This window comes from Gymnogyps californianus, chromosome 6, assembly GCF_018139145.2.
Source record: "Gymnogyps californianus isolate 813 chromosome 6, ASM1813914v2, whole genome shotgun sequence".
In the NCBI taxonomy this organism is placed as follows: domain Eukaryota; kingdom Metazoa; phylum Chordata; class Aves; order Accipitriformes; family Cathartidae; genus Gymnogyps; species Gymnogyps californianus.
Window position 1 is genome coordinate 3,248,610 of NC_059476.1, and position 15,241 is coordinate 3,263,850.

Consider the following 15,241-nt stretch of genomic DNA (forward strand, 5'->3'; position numbering starts at 1 on the left):
CAACTTTGACAACTTTGTACTGCAAAGCTGTGTTTCTGAGCAACACAAACTTCATGGAGTCTGCAATGCAATGGCATTTTTTTCAGCGTACTAAGAGCCACTATCTTCTGTTAGTTTTGAGCATCTTAATGACTAAATGGGTTAAAAATACAACTAAAGTCTCTTTTCTTAAGTGCGCTTCATCAGCTTGCAGTAATCTGGAGAAAACGATGGTGGCTCTCTCCCCACAGAGACAGCCTTCTCGCAAGTTTAAAGGTGAAATTCTTGAAAGCTCTCAGTCTTGACCTAAATGTGATCCCATTAAAATCAATGTGATGAAATACATGCCAATGATGAGTGTCATTGAAAATCCTGTCCTGAAGGTTTGACAGAAAAACTCAATTGCTTAAAGTTACACACACCACAACATCGCTATTTCTCCAGCAATACTGAACTCCTCCATCCACTGCTAACTACTGGTAGTAACAGGATATTGTATTAGATAGATCGATACACTTTTATAATAAAATAATTCCAAACTATAACATAATTATATTTATAAACAAACATCCACTTAGTGATGAAAACCTGCGACAAATACTACCCTTACATTTGCCATCTTCTATCGATTTGCATTATAAGAAAAGAAAACTGGCTATTTCTTTCCAGTAAATTAAAGTAGTATATTAAGACACTCATCTGGTCTCTGACAACATTCTATAAGAAAAACCAAAATTGGCTAAACTCTAATTTAAGGTCACAAAGCATATTGGCTAACAAGTTCAAGCCGTAACAGGTAAAGGTTTGAATGACATTTTATGGCACGGTTCATTCCATCACTTTTCCAGAAAACGCAGCACCTGTGGAAGGGAATGAATGCTTTATCTTGTCTAAAAGGTTCATTCATGTAAAGCGTGATGAGCAAGTATTACGCAATTTGGCAGTCCTCTTTTACGGCCCTCGTGGGAATAAGAGAGATCTTTATAGCCACAGACTTAGCGAGTTACTCACTCGAACTTCTACCCACAGGCAACCGACTGCACCAGTCTGTGTGACGGAAGGTGTCAGAGCCATCTCCTCACATCTTCACCTCTCTGACACACATCTCAGCACAGAAAATTTCATTACCAAAGAAGTGACTGCATCCAGCAGGCTGTGTCCAACAATTGTCCCTGCTATTAATAATGAATAAAGCTACTGCTACAGGGCTTTTGCACTCCAGATTAATCTTACTGATGTTTTCTTGTGTAATAACCCTCTATTTTAAAATACAGTAAATAAATTTCAAAGTGTCTTAATTTAAATTGCACATGTATGCTCTGCATCATATTTAGTCTCATTATAGCTTGGATGCAGTTTCCTCAGTTGTGAGGTACGAATACTTCTCAGTGCATCCGCTAGAAGTATTTCATTTAACACCTTCCACTGTTCAACTTTTCAAAATAGATGTTTTACACTTGCAATTCGCTTGGGATTGCTTAGATTAAATCAAAGATTGATCAGAACAATTCGCTGCTTAAAATGAGATAAATTTCCTTTACGAAATGGGGTACCATTAGCATAGCTTCTGTAATAATACCAAAGGCTTGCAATAATACAGACGGTTGCAATAATAGAGGAGATTGCAATACACTTGCCGTTGGCATGAGAAATAGATCAAGGGGAAAATGCAGTTCTCAATTATTCTGTCCCTGACTCTCTGCCCCATACGACCACAGGCGCTACCATCCTCGAGGGGAGCAGAAAGAGATCCAGGTCTCCCTGGAGAGAGAAAGTTTTCTCTGTGGGTGGTGAGATGTGAGGAAGAAGAATGGGATGAAAGCAAACGCTTCAGAAAACACTAATTCTTATCAAACTTAGATTTTTACTTTTTCTATGGATAAAACCCCTTGCTAGTAATTTAGTGATGACTAGGCTATACTAAACATGTGATTTCATGACACAAGTGTCTGCAGTTAAGTGCAGCATCCTTCTATATGATAACACCGGGAACACGGTTGGTACATGCTGCCACATTTGTGACACAATCATGTAAACAAGCTGCATGTAAGAGACAATACCACCTACCCAGAAAGTTTTCAGTGAAATTAATGCTTAAGAAATATGGCTTCATTACATGTCTCACTGACACTATATAGTGTTAAAAACTCAAAAGCTTTATTTACATGCACTTTGTATAGGTAACATTTTATGTATCTTGCAGGTTACACCAAAACATTCCTTGAAGAATAGCAATATTAAGTCTCTTTAAATGTGCTATAAACCGCGTAACATTGCATTAAAATTATATGTACCTTTTAAAGGCATGAACTTGGAAAGAAGACCATTTGAATCTCTCTAATTTTTCGAAATCAAAACTGAATCTACAGATACCCAAGAGCACACGAGAACAGTCTCCAGTACCCCCCTGTATTACCTTCGCAAAAACAATTCTGTGGAGAGTTGATTTACTAAAATAAATGTGCTTTGACACATTACATAATTTTGATATCTAAAAGAAATTTAATTTACAGCTTTGCAATTTATAACTTGTGGTCTTGCCTCGATCGCGCTTCCATTCATTTCAGATCAAGATGAGTAAAGCATGCTCTGACATACACTAATGGCAGAGAGTTGCTTTCCTGCATGTATTAATTACACGTGCAAAAGATAAAACTGATATAAGAAGCAGCACACAGTTGTTAATCAGTTTAAAGTGCAGATGTTCTCGGAGTGACAGACAATACTACTATTGGTTACTGCTGACATGATTTTCAAAAGTTGCAATGTATTTTGGTGTTTACCTTAAGAAGCTTTGCATGCAGAAGTAACGTGTAGGCAGCTTCTGTATAGTTATCACATTCTTTGTGCAGGTCACACAGCTTGTACAAATACCTGCAAGTAATAAAAACAATGGCTCTTAAAAAAGGTTGGTTCTTAAATGTTACTAAATAATTTATTTAGAAGACTACAACGGTTCAGCTCTATCTTCAGACAACTAATCATATATGGGATTATTTAAAGCTCATATTTCTGTGCGCAGACAACGTTTAGGACCATTTGCATTTTCGTTGTGTTCTTTTTCCAATGCATATAAATGACTTGTGATGCGTAATGAATCCAATACACATTTTGTGCAAGAAATATCGCTCTAATTGTTCAGCTATGGAAACAGCTATAAGTCTTCTTCCTTAACTTCAATATCATCACACCTCTGGAAGGGGATTCTCTTCATTTGTTTGTCGGGTTTTCTTAGTGACAATTCAAAAAAACCCCACAAAACTATTAAAATTGTATTTTGAAAAAGCCAGTGAAAATACAGAACTTTGATATTCATTAGGACACATTGTAAGTTTGTTAACAGAAATAGGAGAGAATTTGGGCGGGTGTTTCACAGTGAGAGACAATGCTGAACAGGGCAGACCTACGACTCATAACTTTACGTGTTTGTCCACAGTTATCAATCCTGCCTTTTGCTGGATTTTATTTTCTTTCTGCAAACTAATAAAGCACTAATTAAAACCATTTAAACAACAGGAAGCGAGTTCACAAGTGAAAATTCTTCCAGAAAGGTAACAAGCATCTGAGAATGAATTCATGAATAATATTTAGACACCTAAAATAGCATTAAAAACACAAGCTTCATCATTTTAGCACAACGGTCTAGCCGATTTTAAGCCAAAGTACAAATAGAGGACTAGGAACCCTGAGGTTTACAAAAAGCACAACAACATATTACCATTTTTACTTTGTGTGAAAATAGATTTTGAAAGGTTCCTAAAAGCTTTAAATTTAAAATAAGTATCAGTCATGATGTTATTTAACAGTCCTTTTTACCCCAAGTCACATATTTTGTACCTCACCAGGAGGCAAAATTATTTCTCTGCTCAGCTTTCTTTTGACTTATTTATTTTCTTCATGTGACAACACTCCGGAGTATTTCAGTGTTCATCATAATATAACTGAAAGAGTTGGAGAAGGGGGACAAAATAAATCTTATGACTCTAATTTCTAATGCTCACTGTTCTCAGTGAAGGTAAGCTTTTGAATGTACTTAATGTTCAGTCGAGGTATGTTTTTTCATTAATTCTCTTCCTCCAGCCCCCAAGTGACTGCTTAATATGAACTTAATTTTCTCCAATTACACTACAGTAAGTCAAGCAGAGTTTGTCACCGGTCATGTTTACAAACCTTATGTACATTTCTTCTCTCTCAATCTCCTTGTAGAAATTCTGAAAAACAACATAATTTCGTTACAAAGTTTTTGATTTCACAGCCTGCAATGTATACAGAACACGCTCTAAATTAAAAATTCATAATTGCGTAACATCAACCTCAAAACTGCAAAATGAAATTTGCCTCTGGTGATAGAACACAAGTTATTTAACTTATAAAGTCTAATGCTGTGATGTTTCATGATGTACTGTATTAGGGCTTATGCCTCATTGCAAAGGTTAAGAATTTGCAAGGATAGTACTGCTAGAATTTTGCTTCTGGCATTTGCAAGTCACACATCATTAACCATTTTCAGTTGAAATTTAGTAATATACAAACCCATAATTTTTAAGCAGTCCATAGTTGTTCTATGGATTTCAAACTCCAAACCTGAGTTGAGCAATACATCATCTGCTCTTGAATTCTAATAGTGTCTTTGGAAAGAAAAAGTTAGATTAGTGTTATTTATCTGGGTTCATATGCCACACATTATCATCACTCTCCTCAGAAACATCTGAATGCCTCCGGTCTTGAGATAAACTAGTTAACACTACAAACATTGTAAATGCAAGATATGATAAACTGGGCAAGATATTAAAGGCATTTCTGAATTTAATTTAAAGTTTGCCTTCAAAAGTTAAAATATACCTAAGAAAACAAAATACAAAGAAATTTCTCCTTCACTGAATTAAAATATATTTCAATGCTAAATTAAACCAGTCTGAGTAGCCACTCATAGATGCACAAGCCCAGTACTAAGAGATGCATAAGCCCAATACAAAACTGCTCCCTTCAAAGAGAACCAAAATACAAAATAGAATCTACGCACCGCAGTTGGAAATGACGGATTATTCAGTGGATATACCATTTTAGTTGACATAACTGCTCACTGGTTTTGAGTTCAACTCAAAAGACAAACCGAACCACATGAACAATTTCTGCTGCTTTTTCTTACTTGTGTTTTGTTTGCTTTTTTAAAGTAGAGATTTCTGAGTTAGGTGGATCAATAATGTAAAACCATTTTATCCTCATATTGCTGCCAGCTGCTCTGCCCTTCTGATGCAGCTCAAGAAGCAACATCAAATCAACCAAAATGGGAAGAGGCTTGGGCAGCAGGCTGATTGACACAGACACACATTGCATTTACTACAGTTCCCTCTCCTCCAAAGAGCAGTCCCTGCTCCTGCCCATCTTTGGGTGCAGGTTCCCACATCCCCCTTACGCCGTGCTGGCCCACACGCGTGTGGCTCTGCGACAAATGGGCCGAGGAACTGACGGGGATGAAAAATAACCGGAGGGGAAGAGCGTGAGCTTTCAGCGAGATCCCTCCTCGGATCTGCTCTGCTACCTTGGCGGCACGCTTGCTTTTGCCAGCATTGTCAGGGGGAGGAACAAGCAGCTGAGGGAACAGATACGGCTTTTATTTTTTTTTACCATCAGCACTGGCTTAAATGCATATCAAAACCTCTGACTTAAACTATAGTCAATACAGACAAACTTAATCCTGTGAAAGCCTCTGCATCATTAAAGTCCCGATGAAGAACTCTTTGAGACCTCAAGTGGGAATTGTGCTGAGTATCAGCCCTGGGTTGGATTTTTGCAAAGGCAGGTGCCTGGAGAACGATGAAAAGACTGAGTTGGCCCTGGAGGGCAAATGGGACTTTAAAATTAAGCTAAAGTTTTAAATCACGCCTACTGAAAATGAAGGAAAGCTCTGCCTTGCGATGCTTTCCTGCATTTCCTGAAGACTTCAGCGGCAGGGTTGTGTGTGGGTATCTCACAGTGATTTCACTTGACAGCAGTAAATTGCCCACAAAATTTATCATCTGCAAATACTTGAAAAATTCAGATGACAAAAATCAGCATCAGGAGATGCTGTTAGAGACATTTAGAGAAAACAAAACCAAACCCCAAGTGTGCCATCAGTCCCCCTGCAGTTGGTATGGCGAGAATTACTAGGAGGAGACTCAAGAGTATTATGATGAAGGGAAGGAGAAATAAATTCACCTTCCTAAGGAAATTTTCCCAGTTTTGTAAGTTCTTGTCCTGTTTTAGAGCGTATGGTGTACGTGATCTTTTATTTCCTCTCTTGCTTGGTGTGAACTGGCAGGCTTTTCTAACTCAAATTCTGCTCGGGAGGACGCTATGACTTTTCTGCGGGCAACCTAACAGCACTTGCTAGATCAACAGCCAGTGACAACTCTCCAAGTTCCTCCTCTTTTCCCATTTCCTAAACATTCTGATGCTTTTTGATGTGCACAGAGAGGAAAAACAAACTAAAAACAAAATCCCAATTTCTGACTTGATGTCTCTATCTTCTCTCCCATTCTAATGGGCACCGTTTCATTTACAGCTTACGCGACAGTGCTGCATAAAGGCTGCACTGCATGAGCCAAGGCTGTTTGCATTACTTGCAAGTGCTAAAGCTACAAACTATTTACTCAGATCTTTCCAAACCAGCCTGAACGAAATCTATCAGCCATATTACATAAACGATAAATGCTGCCTGTGCCCCACAGATTTAAACAAAATAAAAGCTTTGACCATGATATAGGGATGAAAGCTACGAATCCTTAGTGGCTAGCAGTTTAATATTGAGTCCTATGGGAAAAATCAAAGTTAGCTAATACTATGTTTGGGGGTCTCTAAAATTTATTTTGACATCATTTTTCAATATGCGCTGATTTTGTGCTAGTAAAATCTCATATTCTAATGCTTCGGCCAAAAAGCATGATGTGCGTGCTATGGGGACAACTTCTCCTGCTTCCAACTCTAGCCTAAATGGACAAAGGTTTGTAGTATACAGTAGACCCTCCAGAATTTCTGGAACTAAGAGGAGGAAATTTCACATTCTGCCTTGAATGGAATAGTAACACTCAAATTTCTTCAAAAACTTTGAATACGGAAGCTGAGCAGTAAGCAGAATACAAATGGGATTGCAAATGCATGAAAATTTCGGTAGTAAACTGCTTATTACTCCAACGTTCTGTATGTCAAAGTATTTTTCTGCATAGAGTTGTTCATACATCAATTGTAAATGTCAATGAACAGCTCTCAAAGATCAGGCCCTGAAACACTTCTTCATAAATCTTTCCTTAGAAACAATTAAAGAAGTAATAACTCATGTTTTCATAGATTCACCTTCATTAAAAAAGGACAAAAACCCAAACGTATTTCAAACTTTCATGAGAATCCCAACACATACTCTGCTTTACATAGATCCTTTGTTTAAGGTGTAAAATTAAGAATGCAGTGGTCATTTCAGGCTGATGACTTCTCTTTGCTTACCAGCACGTTGACAGTACAGCTCATGCGGTTCTCCTTGTTCTCATCATGCATTATGGTCCTGTAGTCCAATAACCTCTCCATTAAGCGGACAACAAGCTTCACGAAAGTTTCTCCACTCTTAGCAAGGTATTTGTGTTTTCTGCAGTGCTCCAAGAGACTGAAAAACCAATTACATTCGCCTTGTTAATCACATGCAGAAAAAAACCTTGACTCAGGTGCAATTCTAAATATTGTGCATCATTAACAGATTTTAATTATTTCTGGGCTACAAAGTTCATTGTAGTCTAATTGCTCTCTCTCCTGACTTTACCGTGACATAAATCTCGCCGCTGATCAACACTTACATTTTGTCAAATAACACTTTGTACTGTTCATCTCCTCTGCCTCCTTCCACTTCATGATCCAGTTTCGTGATGATCTCATTTTCAAACTATAATTAAACAAAGCAAGCGTAAATAATCAGATGGCAAATATTTCACTTTATTACTGTAGCCTCAATGGTTCACAGATTGCTTGGGTATCTCCGTGAGATGTTTAGCCACTATTTTAAAGCTTGACTGACTTTAAGAGTTTGCAGTCTCTGGTATTAGACTATCCACGATGATCTCCTGCCCTACAAGGACTTTTTTGTTGAAGAAATCATTGGTCATTTTGTTAAATGAAGTGTAAATATTTGCATTACGAAAAACTAAATAAGGAGATTAATGACAAGAATGAGGGCAGGGAAGAAGAAGACACAAAGCCAGGCACAGAATGTCCCCTGCAATAACGGTAATAGCGACAAAAGTAAAATACAAAAATGTTGAAAGCTCTCTGAGAGAGGCTATGTAACACCTAAGGCTGGATAGCTCAGCCAGATGCACACCCTAGCATCACGAACATCCCTTTTTAGCATACAGGTACTGACTCACAGTGGGGCACAACTCAATTAACAAACCTGTTAATAAGTCACTGCAGCAGGGAAGGAAGATGTTTCAAACAACTTAAGAGCAATATTTTTATTTGGGCAATAATGAAAGAATGCAAACTTAAGTGGGCATTAGAATATATTTTAAATGCAAACTGGATAATTCACTGGATCTTTAATGGTTACAGAGGGTTTTACCTGTTGCTGCTACATTCCCTAGGGCCCAGGTTAGGAACAAATGCAACCTGTTAGCCGAGGAAGGATCACTCTAGGCCTGCTGCTATGTAATGAATTGGTCTAGTCATCTAATTCCTAATTCTTCATTAAATAAGCACAGACATCCACACCATTAGTGACAAAACCTATTGTCAAGAGACCTCAGCAGAAGAGCCCGGGTGAGAAGGGAGCCTGTGGCAGGGGAATGGGAGCCCATTAGTCAGAGTGGGAGTTTATTGACAGAACAGTTGTCTTCAGGTTTTTTTTTCACTGTCATTGGCTTAAGCAGTCCCTAACTATTCCGAGGAGAAGCAAAGGGCTACCTGCACAAGAACGAAGCGTACTAACATTTTGTAAATGTCAAGAGATGTACTTGCATCTGCAGTTAATATTAATGGCATATAATGTATGAATGAAAAAAGAATGGACTGTCTGTAGCTTGATACGCTTCCAGACCAAGGACGCGCTTCCACAACCGCCGGGCTCAGCAGCAGCCTACGGACCCACTCTTGCACGTCTGTTCTAGCCATGAGCTTTCCTTCCCAGTGAGATAACAGCATTTCTTCGTTTTTATAAATTATTTGCACCAATCAAAATATCTGCTTTAATGACAATATTAGCTCCTCACAGCCACCAAACGCTGCCCGATCAGCAGAGGGGCTCTCCGTAACTGGAGAAGGCAGGCTTTTGCTGAAAGCCTTTAAGCAAAATTAGACCTTTCTTTCACTAGGAACAACCGCAAGGAGGCAACAAGGACAACCTCAAAGAGCGTTGCAGTAGAGGTCATGTGCTAAAGATGTAGCTGATATCTATGCTGAAAGGCAAAATCTACATACCAGGAAGAAAAAAATCCCAGCAGAGAGCCCTGCCAGCCCAGCCGCCTCCTCCAAGGGCTGATAACGGGCACCCGGGCAACGGGACCACCATCCCAGAGCATCCCAGATGCCAGTGCAGAGGGGGTGAGCTCGGCCGTGGTCTCACCTGCGGCGTGCCAGGCAGGCTGAACCGCAAGCAGGTGCCATGGGTGGCCCCGGCCGTAGCACCACTGCTCAGCGCAGCAACCAAGGGGCAGCGGGGACTACAGGGGACAGGGATTTTCTACACGGTCAGCCCCATGGGGGAGCTGGGGGGAGACGAGTTATCTCCAGCCAGCAGCAGGGCTCAGATTGGTTTAGCTAGGAAGAGAAACTGGATTTTTTTAGTTCACACTGTGAAATTCTGCTGGCATATTTATTTCAGCGAGGAGTGTGAGATCACCCTTGCCAACAGACTTAAGTCATGATGAAACTCTGACGATAACAGAGTGCTTTTCACCACCTTAATTTATATCACTTTGAGGAGGCGCAGTAGCTACGCCCACCACTGATCTCTTTCTGCCAACGTACGCTGCGTTTTAAGCTCTGCCCACGCAGTCCCACCTCAGCCAAGAGAGGCTATCATAACACCTCTACCAAGTACCAAACAGACATGCCCTTAGTTCTGCCACAATCCCTTTCTCCTGAAATAACTGCCGCATGCGCAGGGCAAGGTAAACCTGGGCAGAACAAGAGAAAAGCCTGCAGCAAGTAAGGGCGAGGAGAAGCATCTCGGCCACCCCCACAGCTGGAGGCATCTGCCTGCTCTCCTGGAAGGTCCTTTTCTGCTGAAGCCCACAGCAGATGTGAACATATACATGCTGGCCAAGTTGAATCTGTGTACGAAATGTGGCCATGGACTGTAGAGAAGTTCCTGCTTTGCTAAGAAAAATCTTTTTTAGGGAGAAATACACATTGGTATGAAGGATTTGCTTGATAAATTGCGACAATGCCAAAATACTCCTCTTCGTCAGGACAACTCAATCTCTGAACATCTTAACAGGCTCAACAGCAGTAATGTAAAAATCCAGTCAGATCCAGGACACTGCTTTTGTCTCCCTTTCCAAGTCTCCATGTTCTTCTCAGCATTAACTGCAGTAATGTTCACATCATTTCCTACCTTCATGTGCAACCCCAGACTTTTTGTCCTCTGCATTTGAGTTGGGAAATTTATTTTTACACACTACCTGGCAGCCCACCAGAACTGTGTTACAAACAGAGAAAAAAAAAATCTTTGCTCTGAGCTCACTGACTACAAACTATCATGACGAATAACAGCAGAAAAAGTCCTGCTCACCTACTGCTCAGAGCAAATTCAGGATACAGTCTAACAACATGCAAAAGTCAACTGAACCATGAGCTGTCAGGAAACCTGAACTACAGATTGTACCATGCATACAGTGATAAAATCAACCGAGTACCCAAACAACAATTATTCCATCTTAAAACAATTTTTATTATTATGCGTGACTGTTTTAAAGATGAAACCCTAAACCTCAGATGAAAACATTTCAAAGGTGCTCTTCTGTTCCCCAAATGATCCACAGAATCACAGAAGCACTGACTGGAAGAGACCTCGAAGGTCATTTCGTCCAGCCTCCCAGGTGATGCAGGATTAGTGCCAACACTAGATCAGGCCAACTGTGACTTGCTTAGCCAAGTACTGAACATCTCCATGGATGGATGATTACACTGCCTCTCTGGGTAACCTGTTCCACTCCCTCACTACTTTCCTTTTGAAGAAATGAATGAAAAGTGAAGTGAAATGAGGTTTTTAATACAATGAATCCATTATTCAAAAAATGACAGGAAAATGAGAAAAGGAAGAATAATGCAATCCACCCCCTCTAAGAAGCAAACACAAGCTGAAACACGTTCCCATAGTACAAGGACGTGTCAAGTAAAACACTGAAGCAACACAATGATGAAGCAGAGAAGTCATAAAATTCATGTTCTCTAATGAGACCAGAAAGAAATTGACTTTCTATACCAATGTGAAAAATGACACTTGCTGCCAGTGTGAGCCCTTTAGGTGATATATTTTTTAGCAAGAGATTACTCAGACGAAGAGGAGCAATTACATTTGTCATACAGGATCTTGAGTATCTTCCTGATATCAATTTTACTTAAATTTCTGTAAATCTAGGCTTTGTTGGGCCATCTCCCTAATGGCCCTCTTGGGTTGAAGAGAGCTAGACTTGTGGCATTTCTGGGGTTTTAAGGACTATTAACAATATCTTTGCTCTTCAATCATTCTTGATTCTTCTCAAGGAATCGATATGATGCAGATCATGCAAGCCAGATGACTAAACGTTATTTAACATAGTTAAAATTCCTTCTGTGGTCTTTCCACAGAAGAACATGTCATCAACACAAGTTGAGGTTTATGGAGCTATTGTCTTCCATGATGGGAGTAAGAACGTGGCCCTGGAGTCGCACAAGCTAATGGCTCTGGGACACTGCACCGGCCCTCTGTTGATGGAGTCTCAATTTTTCCTTTTCTTTTTTTTTTTAAATGCATAAAATAACACAAAGTAGACCTGCAATTATTGTCATGGAATTTACTCTCAATTGAAGAAGTGCCAGATTTTCAATGTTTGCATTACAGCCAGTGACACTTGCTGAGGCTCTTCCTGGAGGCTTAAGGGATATATCTGGCACCATCAATGAGTTAGATTCGTATCTTTCTGTTGACAGTGAAAGCTTGAGGGGTGATGTTAGGAAGATTACAGGAAATTATTATGAACTTTTCCTTGCAGTTGATCGAGATCTCAGCTTCTCTTTAGGATGGGTGTTTGAACTTGAGCAAAGAGTATATCCACTACTTCATCTGTCTGTTACAATCTCCCGTCTGGAGAAAATAAATCAATGTAAGCTATCTAGCGTCTTTAAGTGTCAGCTCAACTAATTGCTTTTGGTTTTAGGTTGACCTAAAGTGTGATCAGGCTGTATTTGTAGCACTGACTGACAATTTAATCTAGCTGTAGATGAGGAGGACTTTCAATCCTCCAAGCTGCTATAAATTTATTTTGATACGGGATAATAATGAATTTGCCATATAAAATTCAAGTGCCAGATAACACCACTAGAAATTAGTCCTAACGCAGAAATAGCACACAGGTACTGTAAAACTTTGTTCAAAGGCTGCTATGAAAGTTGGTGCTAATTCCCAACAGTTTCATCTGTTCCCTTTCCTATTTTCCCACAGCATTCTGATCAGCAAACAGATCTGGCAGCCATTTCATATTAAGTGGTTTTGGAGGTCTCCAGACTCACTGCATTACCTTTCTCCCTGGCCCTTCAGGTGAGGTGAGGGAGCAATACCGATACTCTCCAAAAGGCCAGAAAACAAGGAAATCTTACACATTTACATTTCAACCGTAGATAACTAAAAATGTTACTTATTGAAATTAATCCTTTGTGGGGGATGGTTTATTTGAATTTGCATGTTCAGTGGGATTACAGAAGAGAATCTGCAGCATCACAGAAACTTGGACAAGTCATTAACTTCTGTTCTGTCTGCAAATCTATAGCACAGGGAAAGGGAGGTTAACACAGGGCTCAGAAGTGGTAAAAAGACTTAATATGGAATTATGGGTTCTAAAAGTCAAGAGAGATTCAGATAAGCTAGGTACTTCTCATTAAGGAGAATTATATCAATTTGAAATTCATTAATAACCAACAAGAAATTACACTGCAAATAAAAATGCTAGTATGACCATCTTGATGACACTGAGATTTATTGTTAAATGTTGGAAAGGGTTTCCTCTTTATTTCTTCTGGTATTTAGTCATTTAATTCTCTCCACAACAGAATGCTAGCTAGAGGTACTTTAGCTGCATCCATGGTTTTATCTGAGTAATCATATGCATTATGCATTCATTTATTATGCATTTCTATAGGATTCTGCATTATGCATTCATTGCTTATGCATTTCTATATAATTTTTCTATCTTTTCAGCTATGGTTCCATTATGCTAAGCGTCATTCCAATTTGCAGAAAACAGGACAGATACGTTGTTGCAATTTTGGGGGTCTTTCCTCAGATCATTACTTTTATACAACTCCTTGCTCTAACAGGGTAAGAACACATGCTGGAGCTTGTATGCTTACATCGCTGATGCTAACACCACCAGACACTGATGATTCTCCTTAGTAATGTGGTTCAGTCTGAAAACTAGACATATGGGACTTCTAATTTCTTCTTGCTCACTACTGCAGAGTTGGGGGGTACACCTCTCAGATTTTACTTTGAAGGATAAGGGTCCTTCCTTCCTTCCTACTTGATGAGAAACGTAATTATGTTGGGGAAGACAGGCTGGGGTACTGCTTCTGACTCAATTCTTTATTTTGTTAATAGGTTTTTCTGGCTCTTAAAGTAAGCTACTTCTACTAATTAATTTGTACCAGATCAGTTAAAAGAAATAGTATTATGATGCAGTGCCATGAGATAGGGAGAACCTACCCAACACCTCCCCCTGCTTCCTCCGTGCTCTGTTTTGTACCAGTTCCTGCACTGGCACCTCTCTATGAATGGGTTCAACTCAAAACAAGCAGAACATTACATCAGCAATGACACAGGTCCAGAAAAGGTAAGTTAAAAGTTTTGGGTAGGCAAACAAACAGGAGTGCTTATAGGAAATGGAGCTAGAGCAAGTGACAGCTGGGAGGAACAGGCAGCAAAATCAGAAGGTCGGGGCTTTTTATGCTCCGAATTCCACATTTCAGCTGAACGACTGTTTCATGATGAACTTTCTCTCCTGCTGTCACCACGGGATCCATCATGTTCACCTGACCAGGCCCTGAACAATCAAATCAATTCTCTTTCATCGCTCCTGTGGCTCTGACATATTCCCTTTGATCTGGAGGGTTTGCTAGTAAAACAGGCAAAGGGAAAGAAGCACAGCAGAGAAGGAGGCATTTTCTTCTATAGGGAAGCTCCAGTCCCACACTGACTTTAGTATCGCATTCATGCTTTGAGGTACAGGCTACTTTGAAGCCCTATATAGGCTTCAAAGCACCTTAAGAGGGACAGGACAAAAATGAGTAACTCCAGCTTTTAATTCAGTCAGCCTTTAATTTAGTTCTGTAAAAACGAGAGGAATTTATCTTCTGTTTTTTTCTCAGGGCTATATATGCTGGAAGAACAAAAAACCCCATTCTGTCTGTTACTGGTTTTACCAGGCAAACCAATTCATACTGAAATTAAAACTGCCATGGTGAAAGCTGTCTGTTTATAACACGAGCCATCACAGCATTGAAGTTCTGCAAAAAATTTAAATTCCTCCCCCACAAATCATGAGGTTTATACATGTGCTGGAGAAGTGGAGCCAATCTAAACCCTTGTTGATGTGACTAATAAGGTTAGATAATTGGATTTCTGGCAGATTAGTTTAACAGCAGCCAGCCATTCAATTCTGAAGTTCTCTTTGAAAGCAATGCTCGACAATGATAATTGGTAGTTGCATATAGACGACATAATGCAGTACATTACACCGACACATTAAGTATGAAAGCTTGCCTAGGTACTAGTAATACTTAAACAAATTATTTTATATCTATTTCTATCACTTAAACACAAAGAGACAAAAAAGATGAGCCGGGAAGCTACAGGCCAGGCAGGCCCACTTCAGTTCCTGAGGAAACTATGGAGCAAGCCCTCATGGAAGCTATTTCCAGGTACAAAAAGGGCGAGAAGGTGACTGGGAAGAGCCAATACGGATTTACCAAGGGTAAATCACATCTGACCAACCTGACTGTCTTCTGTGATGAAACTATCAGCTCAGTGGATGAAGAGCTGTGG

General features: G+C 39.7%; 1 protein-coding gene across 2 annotated transcripts in view; it reads right to left on the reverse strand.

The window, feature by feature from the left end:
- The window catches only part of DOCK1 (dedicator of cytokinesis 1), a 318,400-nt gene that overhangs the window by 59,238 nt on the left and 243,921 nt on the right, over nt 1-15,241 (reverse strand). For both annotated transcript variants that reach the window (XM_050899443.1, XM_050899442.1), the window contains exons 34-37: nt 7,806-7,891; nt 7,462-7,618; nt 4,150-4,190; nt 2,763-2,853 (exon numbers count right to left, since the gene is read on the reverse strand). In XM_050899443.1, the coding sequence (XP_050755400.1) occupies nt 2,763-2,853; nt 4,150-4,190; nt 7,462-7,618; nt 7,806-7,891 (375 nt within the window). The remainder of the gene's footprint in view (nt 1-2,762; nt 2,854-4,149; nt 4,191-7,461; nt 7,619-7,805; nt 7,892-15,241) is intronic.